Source organism: Cinclus cinclus, chromosome 29 (genome assembly GCF_963662255.1).
Source record: "Cinclus cinclus chromosome 29, bCinCin1.1, whole genome shotgun sequence".
NCBI lineage: Eukaryota > Metazoa > Chordata > Aves > Passeriformes > Cinclidae > Cinclus > Cinclus cinclus.
In genome coordinates, this window is record NC_085074.1 from 1,286,043 (window position 1) to 1,306,840 (window position 20,798).

At 42.4% G+C, this 20,798-nt stretch overlaps 2 protein-coding genes across 2 annotated transcripts; one reads left to right on the top strand and one right to left on the bottom strand.

Moving 5' to 3' along the window:
* Positions 1 to 59: 59 nt before the first annotated feature.
* On the bottom strand, positions 60 to 4,758 carry CIAO1 (cytosolic iron-sulfur assembly component 1). Its single transcript, XM_062510568.1, has 7 exons — positions 4,526 to 4,758; positions 4,160 to 4,308; positions 3,436 to 3,547; positions 2,737 to 2,828; positions 2,074 to 2,278; positions 1,323 to 1,401; positions 60 to 759 (listed from the first exon to the last, which is right to left on the bottom strand). Exons 1-7 carry the CDS (start codon positions 4,662 to 4,664, stop codon positions 516 to 518), a joined length of 1,020 nt encoding a protein of 339 aa, XP_062366552.1. The 5' UTR covers positions 4,665 to 4,758; the 3' UTR covers positions 60 to 515.
* Positions 4,759 to 4,866: 108 nt separating this feature from the next.
* On the top strand, positions 4,867 to 19,961 carry TMEM127 (transmembrane protein 127). The gene is made up of 3 exons (XM_062510569.1): positions 4,867 to 5,481; positions 14,107 to 14,271; positions 19,588 to 19,961. The coding sequence occupies exons 1-3, from the start codon at positions 5,253 to 5,255 to the stop codon at positions 19,893 to 19,895; spliced, it is 702 nt and encodes a 233-aa protein (XP_062366553.1). The 5' UTR covers positions 4,867 to 5,252; the 3' UTR covers positions 19,896 to 19,961.
* Positions 19,962 to 20,798: the final 837 nt, after the last annotated feature.

Here is a 20,798-nt window from a genome sequence, read left to right on the forward strand (position 1 = left end):
CTTGTGGGCTCCAGGCCGACCCCAAACCCTGGGGAAGATCCGGGGGATTTTCCCAGGAAATCCTTGGATTTATTGGCTTTGGGCCAGGAAATCCTGCAGGGATCCCAAACCCCATCCCGACCCCACAAACCCAGCTGGGGAGGGAGATGGGACGGGGACACGGAGGGGGGACCTGGGGGACACCTGGAAGGGCTCTGGAACTCGGGAAGGTGCTGGAAGATGTCCTGGAGAACCTGGGGGGCACCGGAGGATCTGGGGGATTCTGGGGGACACCGGGAGGGTCTTGTAGGACTTGGGAAGGTCCTGGACGATGTGAAGGGGACCTGGGGGACGCTGGAGGGTCCTGGGAAAGTTCTGGAGAACCTGGGGGGTCCTGGAGGATTTGGGGGATCCTGAGAACACCGAGACGTCCTGGAGGCCCCTGGGACATCCCGGAGGCCACGGGGTGATCCCGGTGGCCACGGGAGGGTCCCGGTAGCCGGGGAGGCTCCCGGGGGCGCTGCTGGCCGCGTCCCTCAGAGGCCATCGGGCCGCTGGTAGTGCCAGAAGGCGATGTCCCCGTCGTCCCCGCAGGACGCCAGCAGCCCCGGCTCCCGCGGGTGCCAGGCCACCCCGTTGGCGTCCTGGGCGTGTGCCCGTGGCACGTGGGCGGCCAGGCCGAAGGTCACCGGGCACCCCGGGGCCACCGGGGCCACCTCCTCGAACACCCGCACGGCATCGTCGCCGCACGCCGTGGCCACCGCGCCCGTCAGGTGACACCTGGGGGGACAGGGACAGCGGTCAGGGAGGGGACAGGGGACACCTGGGGGGGCGTCACTAAGGAGGGGACAGGGCCCTGGTGAGGTGGCACGTGGACGGGTCACCAGGGAGGTGGCAGTTGGGTCACAGGGCCCTGGTGAGGGGTCCCCAGTGTCACTGGCATCCCCAGCATGCCAGAGGTGCCTCTGTCCCCACTGTCCCCCTGGCCCTATATCCCCACTGTCCCCATCCCCACTGTCCCCACTGTCCCCATCCCCACTGTCCCCACTGTCCCCATCCCCACTGTCCCTCTGTCCCCATCCCCACTGTCCCCACTGTCCCTATGTCCCCACTGTCCCCATCCCCACTGTCTCTCTGTCCCCATCCCCACTGTTCCCCTGTCCCCATCCCCACTGTCCCTCTGTCCCCATCCCCACTGTCCCTCTGTCCCCATCCCCACTGTCCCCACTGTCCCTCTGTCCCCATCCCCACTGTCTCTCTGTCCCCATCCCCACTGTCCCCATGTCCCCATCCCCACTGTCCCCATGTCCCCATCCCCACTGTCCCTCTGTCCCTGTGCTCACCAGGCCACGTCGTAGATGCTGCGCCCGTGGTACCCGGACAGGGTGCACACACATTTCCAGCTGGGCTCCGTGCCACTGCCTGGGAACAGGGGACATTGGGGACACTGGGGACATCAAGGCATTTCCCCCTCCTCTCTCCTCCCTTCCCGTCCCCTTCCCTCCCCTCCCGCTTTCCTCTCCCTTTTCCTTCTTCATTCTCTGTCCCCTCCCTGTCCTCTCCTGTCCCATCTGTCCCCTCTCCCCATCCCTGTTTCCACCCCTGTCCCGTCCCCATCCCAGTCCGTCCCATCCCTGTGCCTGTCCCCTGTTCCTGTCCCCTGTCCCCGTCCCCATCCCTCACCCTGCCCCGTCCCCATTCCCTGTCCCCGTCCCTCACCATGTCCCTGTCCCTGTCCCTCACCGTGTCCCTGTCCCTGTCCCTCACCGTGTCCCTGTCCCCGTCCCTCACCCTGTCCCCATTCCCTGTCCCCGTCCCTCACCGTGTCCCTGTCCCCATTCCCTGTCCCCATCCCTCACCATGTCCCTGTCCCTGTCCCTCACCATGTCCCTATCCCCGTCCCTCACCGTGTCCCTGTCCCCGTCCCTCACCCTGTCCCTGTCCCTCACCGTGCCCCTGTCCCCATCCCTGCCCCTGTCCCCATCCCTCACCGTGCCCCTGTCCCCGTCCCTCACCCTGTCCCTGTCCCCATCCCTCACCGTGCCCCTGTCCCCGTCCCTCACCCTGTCCCCATTCCCTGTCCCCGTCCCTCACCCTGTCCCTGTCCCTGTCCCTCGGAGCGCTGCCACACGCGCAGGGTTCGGTCATCGCTGCAGGACACGAGGCGCTGCCCGGAGCGCTCCCAGGCCACTGCCCACACGGTGGACGTGTGACCCTCCAGGGTGGCACAGCACACCCAGTCGTCATCGTCCTCGCGGTACAGGCGCACCGTGTCATCGTAGCTGGCACTGGCCAGCAGCTGGGGACATGGGGACACGCAGGGACATGGGGACATGGGGACATGGGGCTGAGCTGGGGACAGGAATTGGAACCCTGCAGGGTTTGGGGGTCACAGGATGGGACCCTGGGGGACAACGGGGCTCTGGGGGACCCTGGGGATCCCCAGGAGTTCTTTGGGACTTTGGGTGTCCCCAGTGTGTTCCTGTGTCCCCAGGTGTCCCCAGTGTGTTCCTGTGTCCCCAGGTGTCCCCAGTGTGTTTCTGTGTCCCCAGGTGTCTCCATGTGTCCCCAGGTCTCCCGGTATGTCCCCGTGTCCCCAGGTGTCCCCAGTGTGTTCCTGTGTCCCCAGGTGTCCCCATGTGTACCCGGTGTGTCCCCAGGTGTCCCCGGTATGTCCCCGTGTCCCCAGGTGTCCCCATGTCCCCAGGTGTCCCCAGGTGTCCCCGTGTCCCCAGGTGTCCCCAGGTGTCCCCTCACCTCCTGGCTGGGGTGCCACACCACGTGTTTGACATCCTGTGTGTGAGCGCTGAGCACACTGACACACTCGAACTCCTGCTCCTCCTCGTCCACTGCGGGCACGGGCAGGGCCAGGGGTCAGGGGGGTCACAGGGGTCAGGGGTCACAGGGGTCAGGGGGGTCACAGGGGTCGGGGGGGTCACAGGGGTGACAGGGGTCAGGGGTCACAGGGGTCGGGGGGGTGACAGGGGTCGGGGGTCACAGGGGTCAGGGGGGTCACAGGAGTCGGGGGGGTCACAGGGGTGACAGGGGTCAGGGGTCACAGGGGTCGGGGGAGTGACAGGGGTCGGGGGTCACAGGGGTGACAGGGGTCAGGGGTCACAGGGGTCAGGGGGGTGACAGAGGTCAGGGGGGTCACAGGGGTCAGGGGGGTCACAGGGGTCAGGGGTCACAGAGGTCAGGGGGGTGACAGGGGTCAGGGGTCACAGGGGTCAGGGGTCACAGGGGTCAGGGGTCACAGGGGTCAGGGGGGTCACAGGGGTGACAGGGGTCAGGGGGGTGACAGGGGTCAGGGGTCACAGGGGTCGGGGGGGTCACAGGGGTCAGGGGTCACAGGGGTCAGGGGGATGTTCGGGGGCTCAGTGTGGGGTCAGTGTGGGGTCACTGGTCAGGGGGTCAGTGTGGGGTCAGGGGTGTCCCGCTCCCCCCAGCCCCGCTCACCCTCCCAGACCCAGACGCTCTTGTCCCGGCTGCAGGTGGCCAGCAGTGACCCCGAGGGTGCCCAGGCCACCGACTTCACCTCGTTCTCGTGCCCCTCCAGCGTGGCCACCACCTGTGGGGACAGGGCACGGGGGCTGGGGGCACCCCAAAATCTGACCGGGAATGGGGGGGTCTGGGGGGTCAGGCAGAGTTTGGGGGGCTGGGGACAAAGGGGGGGTCCCGGGTGGGTCTGGGGCGGCCCAGGGGGTCCCAGGTGGCCCAGGGGGTCCCAGGTGGCTCTGGGGCGGCCCAGGGGGTCCCAGGTGGCTCTGGGGTGGCCCAGGTGGCTCTGGGGTGGCCCAGGGGGTCCCAGGTGGCCCAGGGGGTCCCAGGTGGCTCTGGGGCGGCCCAGGGGGTCCCAGGTGGCTCTGGGGTGGCTCTGGGGTGGCCCAAGGGGTCCCAGGTGGCTCTGGGGCTGCCCAGGGGGTCCCAGGTGGCTCTGGGGTGGCCCAAGGGGTCCCAGGTGGCTCTGGGGTGGCCCAGGGGGTCCCAGGTGGCTCTGGGGTGGCCCAGGGGGTCCCAGGTGGCTCTGGGGTGGCCCAGGGGGTCCCAGGTGGCCCAGGGGGTCCCAGGTGGCTCTGGGGTGGCCCAAGGGGTCCCAGGTGGCTCTGGGGTGGCCCAGGGGGTCCCAGGTGGTCCAGGGGGTCCCAGGTGGCTCTGGGGTGGCTCTGGGCAGGGGTCCCACCTCGAAGTCGTTCTCCTGGCGCTTCCAGACGCAGGTGGTGCCATCGAAGCTGGCCGAGGCCAGGTAGTGGCCGCAGGGCGACCAGGCCACCCTGCGCACGGTGCGCTGATGTCCATCGGCCAGAACCGCCCGGCACGTCCAGCCCGGGCCTGGCACCGGGACAGGGACACGGGGAGGGGGACACGGGGAGGGGGACACGGGTCAATCCCGTGTCTACCCCGGTTCCCGCGGACTTTCCAGTCCCAGCCCCGGAGCGTCCGGACTCCTGCACTGTCCGACCCCGGTTCCCCGCTCACAGCCCCGGCCCCAGACCCGCACGGCTCGCTCCCGGTTCCCCACAGCCGTTCCCGTTCCGGTCCCGCTCACCGTCGCGGCCCCAGATCCGCACGGTGCGGTCCCCGCCGCAGGACGCCAGCAGGGCCCCGCTGGGGCTCCAGGCCAGGGCCCAGCAGCGGGACTCGGGGTGCGCGGACACCCGGCACAGCAGCGACAGCGCCTCGGGCATGGCGGCACCCGTACCGGAACCGGAACCGCAGCCGGAAGCGGAAGAAAACCGGAAGCGGAACTGCGGCGGGGCGGGGCCGATGAGCAGGGCCCGGAGCCGCTGCCGGGGCCCGGGCCGGGATCGGGCGCTTTGGCCGCTGACGGCGCTGCCGGGCCGGGATCGACACCGGCACCGCTACCGGGCCGGTGTCAGGGGGGTTCGGAGCAGGGGACGGGGTTCGAAACCACCGGGGCCGGTGCCGGAAGCCGCTGCCGGTTGAGCCGGAGCCGCTGCCGGCGAACCCGGGGCGGATGTCGGGGATCCCGGCGCCGGTACCGGTGACCCGGCGCGGGTGCGCCTCTTATCCCGGTATCGGTGACCCGACGTCTCCGCCCCGGTCCCAGTGACCCAGGGCGGGTATCTCTGTCCCGGTACCGGTGACCCGGGGCTCGCTGTCCCGGTCCCGGCTGCCTGTACCCCCCCCCACCCCCCCCGTCCCTGGCGCTCCGGTGCCCCCGGTACCGGTGACACAGCGCGGGTGTCGCTGCTCGGTCCCGGGTGCCCGTCCCCGGTGCCGTCCCGGTTGCCGGTTCCGTTCCCGTTCCCGGGATGTACGCGGCGGGCCCGGCGGGCGGGCGGCGGCGGCGCGGTGCGGCGGCGCTGCCGAAGCAGCCGGAGCGGAGCCTGGCGTCGGCGCTGCCCGGGGCCTTGGCCATCACCGCGCTCTGCACCGCGCTGGCCGAGCCCGCCTGGCTGCGCATCCACGGCGGCACCTGCGGCCGCCAGGAGCTCGGGGTGGCCGATGTGCTGGGCTTCGTCAAACCCGAGCTGCTCAGAGGTGAGCGGGGCTGGGCCGGGCCTGGAGCCCTCCGGAACCTTCCGGAACCTTCCGGAACCTTCCGGAACCGTCCCGAACCCTCCGCACCCGGCCGGGCCCCAGGGAGGTTCTGTTCCCAATGCGGCTGCTGGGCCCGGCCGGAACCCCCGGGGCCTTCCAGAGGCTCCGCTCCCTGCCCTGTCCCTCTGTCCCTCTGTCCCTCTGTCCCTCTGTCCCCTCTGTCCCCCTGTCCCCTCTGTCCCTCTGTCCCCCTGTCCCCCTGTCCCCCTGTCCCTCTGTCCCTCTGTCCCCTCTGTCCCCTCTGTCCCTCTGTCCCCTCTGTCCCCTCTGTCCCCTCTGTCCCTCTGTCCCCTCTGTCCCTCTGTCCCCCTGTCCCCCTGTCCCCCTGTCCCCCTGTCCCTCTGTCCCTCTGTCCCCTCTGTCCCTCTGTCCCCTCTGTCCCCTCTGTCCCCTCTGTCCCTCTGTCCCCTCTGTCCCTCTGTCCCCTCTGTCCCTCTGTCCCCCTGTCCCCTCTGTCCCTCTGTCCCCCTGTCCCCCTGTCCCTCTGTCCCTCTGTCCCCTCTGTCCCTCTGTCCCCTCTGTCCCTCTGTCCCCTCTGTCCCCTCTGTCCCCTCTGTCCCTCTGTCCCTCTGTCCCTCTGTCCCCTCTGTCCCCTCTGTCCCTCTGTCCCCCTGTCCCCCTGTCCCCCTGTCCCTCTGTCCCTCTGTCCCCCTGTCCCTCTGTCCCTCTGTCCCTCTGTCCCCTCTGTCCCCTCTGTCCCTCTGTCCCTCTGTCCCCTCTGTCCCCTCTGTCCCTCTGTCCCCTCTGTCCCTCTGTCCCCTCTGTCCCTCTGTCCCCCTGTCCCCTCTGTCCCTCTGTCCCCCTGTCCCCCTGTCCCTCTGTCCCTCTGTCCCCTCTGTCCCTCTGTCCCCTCTGTCCCTCTGTCCCCTCTGTCCCCTCTGTCCCCTCTGTCCCTCTGTCCCTCTGTCCCTCTGTCCCCTCTGTCCCCTCTGTCCCTCTGTCCCCCTGTCCCCCTGTCCCCCTGTCCCTCTGTCCCTCTGTCCCCTCTGTCCCTCTGTCCCTCTGTCCCCCTGTCCCCTCTGTCCCTCTGTCCCCCTGTCCCCTCTGTCCCTCTGTCCCTCTGTTCCCATTTTTTCCATCCTTGCTCACCCACGACTCCCCCCTAATTAACCCCTCCCCCAATTAATTAATCCCCCCTAATTAACCCCTCCCCCAATTAATTAATCCCCCCTAATTAACCCCTCCCCCAATTAATTAATCCCCCATAATTAACCCCTCCCCCAATTAATTCTTGGGTGCAAGAGCAGAATTTCCCAGGGGAATTTTTGGGGTAGAAAATTGGAATTTTTTTGGTGGAAATTGAAATTTTTTGTTGGGTTTGATTTTTTTTTTTTTGGGGGGGGGTAAAAAAGTGAAAATTTTTGTTTTTTAAGGTGCAAAATCAGAATTCTTGGTAGGGAATTAAACAAAAAAACAAAAACCTCGTTTTTAAAAGTTTCTTTTGCTTTTTTGGGTTTTTTTTTTTTCCCCCCCCCCCGTGGAAAATCAGAAATCCCGGTCAGAAAAAACCAGAATTATTGTGATTATTTTTTATTATTTTTATTATCATTATTCTTATTTTTCCTATTATTATCATCATTATTTTTATTATTATTTTATTATTATTAGTTTTGTATTTTACTATTATTGTTATTTTAGTATTATCGTTATTTTTATTATTATTGTTCTCATTGTTTTATAATTATTATTATTAGCATTAATTTAATTTTATTATTATTGCTATTATTACTATTATTATTTATTGTTATTATTATTACTATTATTAATATTGTTATTTTTCTATTATTATTGTTATTTTTTTATTATTACTTTCATTATCTTTATTATTATTTTCACAATTATTATTATAAGTAGTATTTTATTTTATTATTTTTATTATTATTCCTGTTATAGTTACTTTTTTTAATTATTATAATTATTATTATTGTCTATTATTTTTATTATTCATATTATTGTTATTTTTTTGTTTCACTATTATTTTTATTTTTATTGCTATTATTAATAACAATAATAATAAAAAATATTACTTTATTTTATTGTTATTTTTATTATTAATATAATTATTTTTATTATTTTAGTATTTTTATTTTTATTGCTATTATTAATAATAAAAATAATAAAAATATTACTTTATTTTTATTGTTATTTTTATCATTATTAATATTATTATTTTTATTCTTATTTTAGTATTTTTATTTTTATTGCTTTTATTAATAAAACAATAATAATAATATTACTTTACTTTTATTGTTATTTTTTATCACTATTAATATTATTATCACCATTAATATTTTTATTTTTATATTTATTACTATTATTAACAATAATAATAATATTTCTTTTTATTGTTTTTTTTATCATTATTAATATAATTTTTGTTATTGTTTTAGTATAATTTTATTATTGTTATTCTTTTACTATTATTATTTTATTATTATTATTGTTATTTTATTGTTATTATTTTTCAGAGTATTTTTTATTTTTATTATTATTACTGTTATTTTTTATTATTTTTATTCTTATTATTTACTATTATTATTATTGTTTTATTGTTATTATTATTTGTAATTTTATTTTTGTTTTATTTTTTTTATTATTACTGGGTTCTTTTATTATTTTTATTCTTATTATTTACTATTATTATTTTTATTGTTTTACTGTTATTATTATTTGTAGTATTATTTTTATTTTATTTTATTTTTATTACTGTTATTTTTCATGATTTTTATTCTTATTATTTACTATTATTATTATTGTTTTATTGTTATTATTTGTGGTATTTTTATTTTATTATTATTACTGTTATTTTTATTATTGTTATTATTTTTATTGGTTTTTTATTATTATTTATTATTATTATTATTATTATTATTATTATTATTTCTATTTTTACTATTTTTATTGCTATTATTATTATAATTATTATTATTGTTATTATTATTAATAATTATTATCATTATTACTATTATTATCTTTATTATTATTGCTATTTTTATTATTTCTATTATTATTATTATTGTCAATATTTATTATTATTATTTTTATTTTTATTTTTATTTTTATTTTTATTTTTATTTTTATTATTATTTCATGCTTGGGAAAGTGGAAATTTTAGGCAAAAAAAATCCGATTTATTGATCAGAAGAAAAACCAGAAAATTTTGGTTTGTTTTTTTTATTTTGGTTTTTTTTTTGGAGTTTTTTTTTTTTTTGAGTGGAAAAATGGAAATTTTTGGGGGCTTTTTTTTGCACCAAAAAAAAAAAAATTAAATAAATAAAAAAAATCAGATTTTCTATTCAGAAAAACAGAAAAAAAAATAAATTCGTTTTTTCTTGAAAAAATGAGAATTTTTGGGCAAAAATTCAGATTTCTTCACCAGAAAAAAAAACCCCAGTTTATTTGTTTTTAAATAATATTTATTAATAGAATTATTTAATAGAATTAATTATAATTATTTCCGTACCTTGGTGCTGTAATTATTTATATAATGCATCATTCTTGTTGATTCATTTAATTTTTATTATTTATTTTTTTCACCTCTGGAAAATTGGAAATTTTTTAGGCAGGAAAAAAAAAAAAAAAATCCGATTTTCTGGGCAGAAAAAAAATTTATTTATTTTAATTTTTTTTTTTGGTTTTTTTTTTGTTAGAAAATTGCAATTTTGGGGCAATTTTGGGGCATTTTTATTTATTTTATTTATATACGTACATATATATATAAATATATAATTTATTCGATTTAGAATTTGATTTAGAAAAGCAGAATTTTTTACCCAGAAAAATAAAAAAAAAAAAATCCAATTTTCTGCTCGAATAAAACCAATTTTTTTTTCATTTTTTTTTGCTTAGAAAAATCAGAATTTTTGATTATTTTTATTTTTATAGATATAAAAATATATAATTTATTTCCGTTAGAAAAGCAGAATTTTTTACACAGAAAAATAAAATTTAAAAAAAAAAATCCCATTTTCTGGTCTGAAAAACTGAATTTTTTTTTTTTTGTTTTTTTTTTTTTTTTTGTTAGAAAATTGCAATTTTTGAGTTTTTATAGATATAATTTTATATATATATAGATACACATATATTTATAAATCTATAAATTTATTTGATTTAGAAAAGCAGAATTTTTTACCCAGAAAAATAAAAAAAAAAATCCAATTTTCTGCTCGGAAAAAAAAAAAACATTTTTTTTTCAATTTTTTGGTTAGAAAATCCCAATTTTTGGTTATTTATTTATATTTATATATAGATACATAGATATATAAAATTTATGATTTATTTCCATTAAAAAAGCAGAATTCTCACCTAGTAAAAAACAAATAAAAATCCAATTTTCCACTCAAAAAACCCCAATTTTTTTTCATTTCCCCTTTATAAAAAATCCCAATTTTTGGTTATTTTAACCCCGAAAAACACATTGGTTTTTTTCATTTAAAAAATTGTAATTTTTGGTTAATTATTTATTTTTATTTATATATATATATAGATATATACACACACATCTATATCTATATATATTTATATATAAACATATATTTATATATATCTATAAATAGATAAATTTATGATTTATTTCCATTAGAAAATCAGAATTTTCATCTAGAAAAAAACAAATAAAAATCCAATTTTCCACTCTAAAAACCAAATAAAAATCCAATTTTCCACTCAAAAAACCCCAATTTTTTCCATTTCCCCTTTATAAAAAAATCCCAAGTTTTGGTTCTTTTTATTTCTATTTTTATATATAGATATATGTATAGATATCTCTATATATATATAAACACACATATATAAATAGATAAATTTATTATTTATTTCCATTAGAAAATCAGAATTCTCACCTGGAAAAAAACAAATAAAAATCCAATTTTCCACTCAAAAAACCCCAATTTTTTTTCATTTCCCCTTTATAAAAAATCCCAATTTTTGGTTATTTTTACCCCGAAAAACACATTTTTTTTTGTTTTTTTTCATTTAAAAAAATTGTAATTTTTGGTTAATTATTTATTTTTACTTATAGATATATACACACACATCTATATAAATATCTATATATCTATATATCTATAAATATATATTTATATATATCTATAAATAGATAAATTTATGATTTATTTCCATTAGAAAATCAGAATTTTCACCTGGAAAAAAACAAATAAAAATCCAATTTTCCACTCAAAAAACCCCAATTTTTTTCCATTTCCCCTTTATAAAAAAATCCCAATTTCCTCCTTATTTTAACCCAGAAAAACACTTTTTTTTTGTTTTTTTTTCATTTAAAAAAATTGTAATTTTTGGTTAATTATTTATTTTTACTTATATATATATATAGATATATACACACACATCTATATCTATATATATTTATATATAAACATATATTTATATATATCTATAAATAGATAAATTTATGATTTATTTCCATTAAAAAAGCAGAATTCTCACCTAGTAAAAACCAAATAAAAATCCAATTTTCCACTCAAAAAACCCCAATTTTTTTTCATTTCCCCTTTATAAAAAATCCCAATTTTTGGTTATTTTAACCCCGAAAAACACATTTTTTTTGGTTTTTTTTCATTTAAAAAAATTGTAATTATTGGTTAATTATTTATTTTTACTTATAGATATATACACACACATCTATATAAATATCTATATATCTATATATCTATAAATATATATTTATAGATATCTATAAATAGATAAATTTATGATTTATTTCCATTAGAAAATCAGAATTCTCACCTGGAAAAAACCAAATAAAAATCCAATTTTCCACTCTAAAAACCAAATAAAAATCCAATTTTCCACTCAAAAAACCCCAATTTTTTTCCATTTCCCCTTTATAAAAAATCCCAATTTTTGGTTCTTTTAACCCCGAAAAACACATTTTTTTTTGTTTTTTTTTTCATTTAAAAAATTGCAATTTTTGGTTAATTATTTATTTTTACTTATAGATATATACACACACATCTATATAAATATCTATATATATTTATATATAAATATATGTTTATATATATCTATAAATAGATAAATTTATGATTTATTTTCATTGGAAAATCAGAATTCTCACCTAGTAAAAACCAAATAAAAATCCAATTTTCCACTCTAAAAACCAAATAAAAATCCAATTTTCCACTCAAAAAAACCCCAATTTTTTTCCATTTCCCCTTTATAAAAAATCCCAATTTTTGGTTATTTTAACCCCGAAAAACACATTTTTTTTGGTTTTTTTTCATTTAAAAAAATTGCAATTTTTGGTTAATTATTTATTTTTACTTATAGATATATACACACACATATATATAAATATCTATATATCTATATATCTATAAATATATATTTATTTATATCTATAAATAGATAAATTTATGATTTATTTCCATTAGAAAATCAGAATTTTCACCTGGAAAAAAACAAATAAAAATCCAATTTTCCACTCAAAAAACCCCAATTTTTTTCCATTTCCCCTTTATAAAAAATCCCAATTTTTGGTTCTTTTAACCCCGAAAAACACATTTTTTTTTGTTTTTTTTTTCATTTAAAAAATTGCAATTTTTGGTTAATTATTTATTTTTACTTATAGATATATACACACACATCTATATAAATATCTATATATCTATATATCTATAAATATATATTTATAGATATCTATAAATATATAAATTTATGATTTATTTCCATTAGATAATCAGAATTCTCACCTAGTAAAAACCAAATAAAAATCCAATTTTCCACTCTAAAAAACAAATAAAAATCCAATTTTCCACTCAAAAAACCCCAATTTTTTTCCATTTCCCCTTTATAAAAAATCCCAATTTTTGGTTCTTTTAACCCCTAAAAACACTTTTTTTTTTTGTTTTTTTCCCCTTTTTCCCCCCTAACCCCCGTTTTCCCTTATCCCTCTTTATCCCTTTTGCTCATTTTGCATTTTTTGGGTGTTTTTTGAGGTCAGATTTCTGCGTGAACCCCCAGAGCGTTTTGCTGCTCAGGGTCATTGGTGCAAAAAAATTGCAATTTTTGAGTTTTTATAGATATAATTTTATATATATAGAGATACACATACATATAAATCTATAAATTTATTATTTATTTCTGTTAGAAAAGCAGAATTCTCACCTGGAAAAAAACAAATAAAAATCCAATTTTCCACTCAAAAAACCCCAATTTTTTTCCATTTCCCCTTTATAAAAAATCCCAATTTTTGGTTATTTTAACCCCAGAAAAACACATTTTTTTTGTTTTTTTTCATTTAAAAACTGTAATTTTTGGTTAATTATTTATTTTTACTTATAGATATATACACACACATATATATAAATATCTATATATCTATATATCTATAAATATATATTTATAGATATCTATAAATAGATAAATTTATGATTTATTTCCATTAGAAAATCAGAATTCTCACCTAGTAAAAAACAACTAAAAATCCAATTTTCCACTCTAAAAACCAAATAAAAATCCAATTTTCCACTCAAAAAACCCCAATTTTTTTCCATTTCCCCTTTATAAAAAATCCCAATTTTTGGTTCTTTTAACCCCTAAAAACACATTTTTTTTTGTTTTTTTCCCCCTTTTTCCCCCCTAACCCCCGTTTTCCCTTATCCCTCTTTATCCCTTTTGCTCATTTTGCATTTTTTGGGTGTTTTTTGAGGTCAGATTTCTGCGTGAACCCCCAGAGCGTTTTGCTGCTCAGGGTCATTGGTGCAAAAAAATTGCAATTTTTGAGTTTTTATAGATATAATTTTATATATATAGAGATACACATACATATAAATCTATAAATTTATTATTTATTTCCGTTAGAAAAGCAGAATTCTCACCTGGAAAAAAACAAATAAAAATCCAATTTTCCACTCAAAAAACCCCAATTTTTTTCCATTTCCCCTTTATAAAAAATCCCAATTTTTGGTTCTTTTAACCCCGAAAAACACATTTTTTTTGGTTTTTTTTCATTTAAAAAATTGCAATTTTTGGTTAATTATTTATTTTTACTTATATATATATAGATATATACACACATCTATATTTATATATATTTTTATATAAATATATATTTATATATATCTATAAATAGATAAATTTATGATTTATTTCCATTAGAAAATCAGAATTTTCACCTGGAAAAACCAAATAAAAATCCAATTTTCCACTCAAAAAACCCCAATTTTTTCCATTTCCCCTTTATAAAAAATCCCAATTTTTGGTTATTTTTATTTCTATTTTTATATATAGATATATGTATAGATATCTCTATATATATATATAAACACACATATATAAATAGATAAATTTATGATTTATTTCCATTGGAAAATCAGAATTCTCACCTAGTAAAAACCAAATAAAAATCCAATTTTCCACTCAAAAAACCCCAATTTTTTTCCATTTCCCCTTTATAAAAAATCCCAATTTTTGGTTCTTTTAACCCCTAAAAACACATTTTTTTTTTGTTTTTTTTCCCCTTTTTCCCCCCTAACCCCCGTTTTCCCTTATCCCTCTTTATCCCTTTTGCTCATTTTGCATTTTTTGGGTGTTTTTTGAGGTCAGATTTCTGCGTGAACCCCCAGAGCGTTTTGCTGCTCAGGGTCATTGGTGCTTTTTGTTTCCTGGGGATCCTTTGCAGTCTCGGCGCTTTCCTGCTCGATGTTTTTGGTCCGAAGCACCCGGCTCTAAAAATCACGCGGCGTTACGCGTTCGCTCACATCCTCACAGGTGAGCCTCGCTGCTCTGGGGAAGGGAGGAGCAACGAGGACTGCATGGAGTCAGATTCAAAGGAAAAAGAAATGAAAGGAAGTAAAGTAAACGATGGAATCAAATTAAAAGGAAAAAAGAAATGAAAGGAAGTAAAAGTAAACGATGGAATCAAATTAAAAGGAAAAAGAAATGAAAGGAAGTAAACGATGGAATCAAATTCAAAGGAAAAAAGAAATAAAAGGAAGTAAAGTAAACGATGGAATCAAATTAAAAGGAAAAAAGAAATGAAAGGAAGTAAAGTAAACGATGGAATGAAATTAAAAGGAAATAAATAAATAAAAGGAAGTAAAGTAAACGATGGAATCAAATTAAAAGGAAAAAAAGAAATGAAAGGAAGTAAAGTAAACGATGGAATCAAATTAAAAGGAAATAAATAAATGAAAGGAAGTAAAAGTAAACAATGGAATCAAATTCAAAGGAAAAAGAAATGAAAGGAAGTAAACAATGGAATGAAATTAAAAGGAAAAAGAAATGAAAGGAAGTAAACAATGGAATCAAATTAAAAGGAAAAAGAAATAAAAGGAAGTAAAGTAAACAATGGAATGAAATTAAAAGTAGAAAATAAATAAAAGGAAGTAAACAATGGAATGAAATTAAAAGTAGAAAATAAAGAAAGTAAACAATGGAATGAAATTAAAAGTAAAAAATAAATAAGATAAAGTAAACAGTGGAATCAAATTAAAAGAAAATAAATAAAAGGAAGTAAACAATGGAATGAAATTAAAAGGAAAAAGAAATAAAAGGAAGTAAAGTAAACAATGGAATCAAATTAAAAGGAAAAAAGAAATAAAAGGAAGTAAACAATGGAATCAAATTAAAAGTAAAAAATAAATAAGATAAACAATGGAATGAAATTAAAAGTAAAAAATAAATAAAAGAAAGTAAACAATGGAATGAAATTAAAAGGAAAAAGAAATAAAAGGAAGTAAAGTAAACAATGGAATCAAATTAAAAGTAGAAAATAAATGAAAGGAAGTAAAGTAAACAATGGAATGAAATTAAAAGTAGAAAATAAAGGAAGTAAACAATGGAATCAAATTAAAAGGAAAAAATAAATAAAAGGAAGTAAACAATGGAATCAAATTAAAAGGAAAAAGAAATGAAAGGAAGTAAAGTAAACGATGGAATGAAATTAAAAGGAAATAAATAAATGAAAGGAAGTAAAGTAAACAATGGAATCAAATTAAAAGGAAAAAATAAATAAGATAAACAATGGAATGAAATTAAAAGTAAAAAATAAATAAAAGGAAGTAAACAATGGAATCAAATTAAAAGTAGAAAATAAATAAAAGGAAGTAAAGTAAACAATGGAATGAAATTAAAAGTAAATAAATAAATAAAAGGAAGTAAAGTAAACAATGGAATCAAATTAAAAGGAAAAAATAAATAAAAGAAAGTAAACAATGGAAGCAAATTAAAAGTAAATAAATAAAAGGAAGTAAAGTAAACAATGGAATCAAATTAAAAGGAAAAAAGAAATGAAAGGAAGTAAACAATGGAATCAAATTTAAAAGTAGAAAATAAATAAAAGGAAGTAAACAATGGAATGAAATTAAAAGTAGAAAATAAATAAAACAAAGTAAAGTAAACAAAAAAAACAAAAAAGAAACAAAAAAACAAACAAAAAACAAACAAAAACAAACAAAAAAGAAAAACAAACAAAAAACAAACAAAAAACAAAAAAAAAACAAAACAAAAAACAAAAAACCAAAAAACAAACAAAAACAACAAAACAAATAAACAAAACAAACAAAAAACCAAAAAAACCAAAAAAAACCAAAACAAAAAAAAACAAAAAAAACCCCAACAAAACAAAAGAAATCAAACAAAAAAATAAAAAACAAAAAAAACCCAAAAAAACCAAAACAAAACAAACAAAAAAACCCCAAAAAACAAAAAAAACGAACAAAAAACAAACAAAAAACAAAACAAAAAAAAACCAAAAAAACCAAACAAAGAAAAAAAACAACAAGCAAAAAACAAAAAACAACAAAACAAAACAAAAAAAAACAAAAAAACCAAAAAATAAAATAAAAATAAAAAAAACAAAAAAAAAAACAAAAAACCCAAACAAAATTAAAAAAAACAAAAAACAAACCAAAAAACCCAAAACAAACAAAAAAACAAAAAAAAACCAAACAAAAAAATAAACAAAAAAATTAAAAAAACCCAAAAATTAAAAAAAAACAAACAAAAAAACAAACAAACAAAAACAAAACAAAAAAACCCCAAAAAACCCCCAAAAAATGAAAAAAAACCCAAAAAACAAACAAAAAACCCCCCAAAATTAAAAAAAAAATTTAAAAAAAATTAAAAAAACAAAAAAAAACCAAAACAAAACAAAAAAATCAAACAAAACCAGGTGTCCTCAAAACGCACCTGAAAATGAAAGGGGTGAGTCAGGAAAGGGGGAAAAAGGGGGGAAATAAAAGGGAAAAAATGGGGAATAAAGGGGGGATAAAGGGGGAATAAAAGAGAAAAAAGGGGAATAAAAGGGGGAAATAAAAGGGAAAAAAGGGGGGGAAATAAAAGGAGAATAAAGGGGGAAAAGGGGGGGTAAAAGGGAAAAAGGGGGGGAAATAAAAAGGAAAAAAGGGGGGAGAAGGGGGAAATAAAACGGGAATAAAGGGGGAAAATAAGGGAAAAAAGTGGGGGAAAAAAAGGAAAAAAAGGGGGAAAAAAGGGAAAAAATAGGAATAAAGGGGGATAAAAGGGGAATAAAAAGGGGACAAAAAGGAGAATAAGAAAGGGAATAAAAGGGATAAAAAGGGGAATAAAAAGGGAATAAAAGGGAATAAAAAGGGATAAAAAGGAATAAAAGGGAATAAAAGGGAATAGAAGGGACAAAAGGGAATAAAAAGGAATAAAAGGGACAAAAGGGACAAAAGGGAATAAAAAAGGATAAAAAGGGAATAAAAAGGGAATAAAAAGGAATAAAAAAGGAATAAAAAAGGAATAAAAAGGAATAAAGGACCAAAGGGAATAAAAGGGAATAAAAAGGGAATAAAAAGGATAAAGGGACCAAAGGGAATAAAGGGAATAAAAAGGAATAAAAGGGAATAAAGGGCCAAAGGGATAAAAAGGAATAAAAGGAATAAAAAAGGAATAAAAAGGATAAAGGACCAAAGGGAATAAAAAGGGAATAAAAGGAATAAAGGGACCAAAGGGAATAAAAGGAAATAAAAAGGAATAAAAGGGAATAAAAAGGAAATAAAAAGAAATAAAAAGGAATAAAAGAAATAAAAAGGAATAAAAGGAATGGAAGGAATAAAAAAGGAATGGAAGGAATGAATGGAATGGAAGGGATGAATGGAATTAATGGAATAAAAGGAATGAATGGAATAAAAGGAATGGAAGGGATGGAATAAAAGGAATGGAAGGAATGAATGGAATAAAAGGAATGAATGGAATGGAAGGGATGAATGGAATGGAAGGAATGAATGGAATGAATGGAATGAATGGAATAAAAGGAATGGAAGGGATGGAAGGAATGAATGGAAGGAATAGAAGGAATGGAAGGGATGAATGGAATGGAAGGAATGAATGGAATGGAAGGAATGAATGGAAGGAATGGAAGGAATGAATGGAATGGAAGGAATGAATGGAAGGAATGGAAGGAATGGAAGGAATGAATGGAATGAATGGAATGGAAGGAAGGAATGGAATGAATGGAATGAAAGGAATGGAAGGAATGGAAGGGATGGAAGGGATGAATGGAATGGAAGGAATGAATGGAATGGAAGAATGAATGGAATGGAAGGAAGGAATGGAATGAATGGAATGAAAGGAATGGAAGGGATGAATGGAATGAAAGGAATGGAAGGAACGGAAGGGATGGAAGCACCAGGGGAGCCCCGGGCGCGGGCAGCGTTCGCTCTTTGCTCAAAGCAAAGGCCCTGGGGACAAAGGCTCCAACGGGGCCTGCCCCGAGCGCTCCCCGTGCCCCGCGCCTGTCACAAGGAGCGGCCGCGCGCGGGCCGAGGGTGGAATGCGGCCGCTCAGAGCGCAGCGACGCTCGCGGGGAGGGGAAAAGGTCTCCTTGTATCCCCACTTGAACCTGCTTTTAGTGGGGCTTTCCCTATTTTGAATGGGATTTTTCCCTATTTTTAATGTGAAGTTCCCCATTTTTAACGCAATTTTTCCCCATTTTTAATGGGATTTCCCTCCATTTTTAATGGGATTCTTCCCCATTTTTAATGGGATTTCTCGCCACATTTAACGGGATTTCTCCCCACGTTTAACGGGATTTCTCCCCACGTTTAAGGGGATTTCTCCCCACGTTTAATGGGATTTCTCCCCACGTTTAAGGGGATTTCTCCCCACGTTTATCGGGATTTCTCCCCACGTTTAACGGGATTTCTCCCCACGTTTAATGGGATTTCTCCCCACGTTTAAGGGGATTTCTCCCCACATTTAACGGGATTTCTCCCCACGTTTAATGGGATTTCTCCCCACGTTTAACGGGATTTCTCCCCACGTTTAACGGGATTTCTCCCCACGTTTAACGGGATTTCTCCCCACGTTTAACGGGATTTCTCCCCACGTTTAACGGGATTTCTCCCCACGTTTAACGGGATTTCTCCCCACGTTTAAGGGGATTTCTCCCCACGTTTAAGGGGATTTCTCCCCACGTTTAACGGGATTTCTCCCCACGTTTAAGGGGATTTCTCCCCACGTTTAAGGGGATTTCTCCCCACGTTTAAGGGGATTTCTCCCCACGTTTAAGGGGATTTCTCCCCACGTTTAAGGGGATTTCTCCCCACGTTTAACGGGATTTCTCCCCACGTTTAAGGGGATTTCTCCCCACGTTTAACGGGATTTCTCCCCACGTTTAACGGGATTTCTCCCCACGTTTAACGGGATTTCTCCCCACGTTTAACGGGATTTCTCCCCACATTTATCGGGATTTCTCCCCACGTTTAACGGGATTTCTCCCCACGTTTAACGGGATTTCTCCCCACATTTAATGGGATTTCTCCCCACGTTTAACGGGATTTCTCCCCACGTTTAACGGGATTTCTCCCCACGTTTAACGGGATTTCTCCCCACATTTATCGGGATTTCTCCCCACGTTTAACGGGATTTCTCCCCACGTTTAACGGGATTTCTCCCCACGTTTAACGGGATTTCTCCCCACATTTAATGGGATTTCTCCCCACATTTAACGGGATTTCTCCCCACGTTTAACGGGATTTCTCCCCACGTTTAACGGGATTTCTCCCCACATTTAATGGGATTTCTCCCCACGTTTAACGGGATTTCTCCCCGTTCCAGTGCTGCAGTGTGCCACGGTGATCGGTTTCTGTTACTGGGCCTCGGAGCTGCTCCTGGCGCAGCAGCAGCAGCACAAGAAGTACCACGGCTCCCAGGTGTTCGTCACCTTCGCCGTCAGCTTCTACCTGGTGGCGGGGGCGGGCGGCGCCTCCATCCTGGCCACGGCCGCCAACCTGCTACGGCACTACCCCAGCGAGGAGGAGGAGCAGGCCCTGGAGCTGCTCTCCGAGATGGAGGAGGCCGAGCCCTACGGCCCCGACTACGAGGTGGTCAATCAGTTCCAGCCACCGCCCGCGTACACGCCCTGAGCCCCGAGCGGCACTGGGGACACTGGGACTGGGGACTGGGGACAGGGGACACTGGGACTGGGGACAGGGGGCACTGGGACTGGGGACTGGGGACACTGGGACTGGGGACTGGGGACAGGGGACACTGGGACTGGGGACAGGGGACACTGGGACTGGGGACTGGGGACACTGGGACTGGGGGGAGAGGACACTGGGACTGGGGACAGGGGACACTGGGACTGGGGAGAACAGACACTGGGACTGGGGGGAGAGGACACTGGGACTGGGGACAGGGGACACTGGGACTGGGGACAGGGGACACTGGGACTGGGGAGAATGGACACTGGGACTGGGGAGAATGGACACTGGGACTGGGGACAGGGGGCACTGGGACTGGGGGGAGAGGACACTGGGACTGGGGACAGGGGACACTGGGACTGGGGAGAACAGACACTGGGACAGGGGACAGGGGGCACTGGGACTGGGGAGAACGGACACTGGGACTGGGGACAGGGGGACACTGGGACTGGGGACAGGGGACACTGGGACTGGGGACAGGGGACACTGGGACTGGGGAGAACGGACACTGGGACTGGGGACAGGGGGACACTGGGACTGGGGACTGGGGACAGGGGACACTGGGACTGGGGACAGGGGACACTGGGACTGGGGACAGGGGGCACTGGGACTGGGGAGAACAGACACTGGGACAGGGGACAGGGGGCACTGGGACTGGGGACAGGGGACACTGGGACTGGGGACAGGGGGACACTGGGACTGGGGACTGGGGACAGGGGACACTGGGACTGGGGACAGGGGGCACTGGGACTGGGGAGAACGGACACTGGGACTGGGGACAGGGGACACTGGGACTGGGGAGAACAGACACTGGGACAGGGGACAGGGGGCACTGGGACTGGGGAC

Bases quoted from the DNA above. Each gene is read 5' to 3' on its own strand.
- TMEM127 (XM_062510569.1), top strand. From the start codon at position 5,253: ATGTACGCGGCGGGCCCGGCGGGCGGGCGGCGGCGGCGCGGTGCGGCG. The intron at 5,482-14,106 runs GTGAGCGGGGCT...TTTTGAGGTCAG, and splicing joins CAAACCCGAGCTGCTCAGAG to ATTTCTGCGTGAACCCCCAG. The intron at 14,272-19,587 runs GTGAGCCTCGCT...TCCCCGTTCCAG, and splicing joins GTTCGCTCACATCCTCACAG to TGCTGCAGTGTGCCACGGTG.
- CIAO1 (XM_062510568.1), bottom strand. From the start codon at position 4,664: ATGCCCGAGGCGCTGTCGCTGCTGTGCCGGGTGTCCGCGCACCCCGAG. The intron at 3,548-4,159 runs GTGGGACCCCTG...CTGTCCCCACAG, and splicing joins GCCAGGAGAACGACTTCGAG to GTGGTGGCCACGCTGGAGGG. The intron at 2,829-3,435 runs GTGAGCGGGGCT...CCGTGCCCGCAG, and splicing joins GAGCGTCTGGGTCTGGGAGG to TGGACGAGGAGGAGCAGGAG.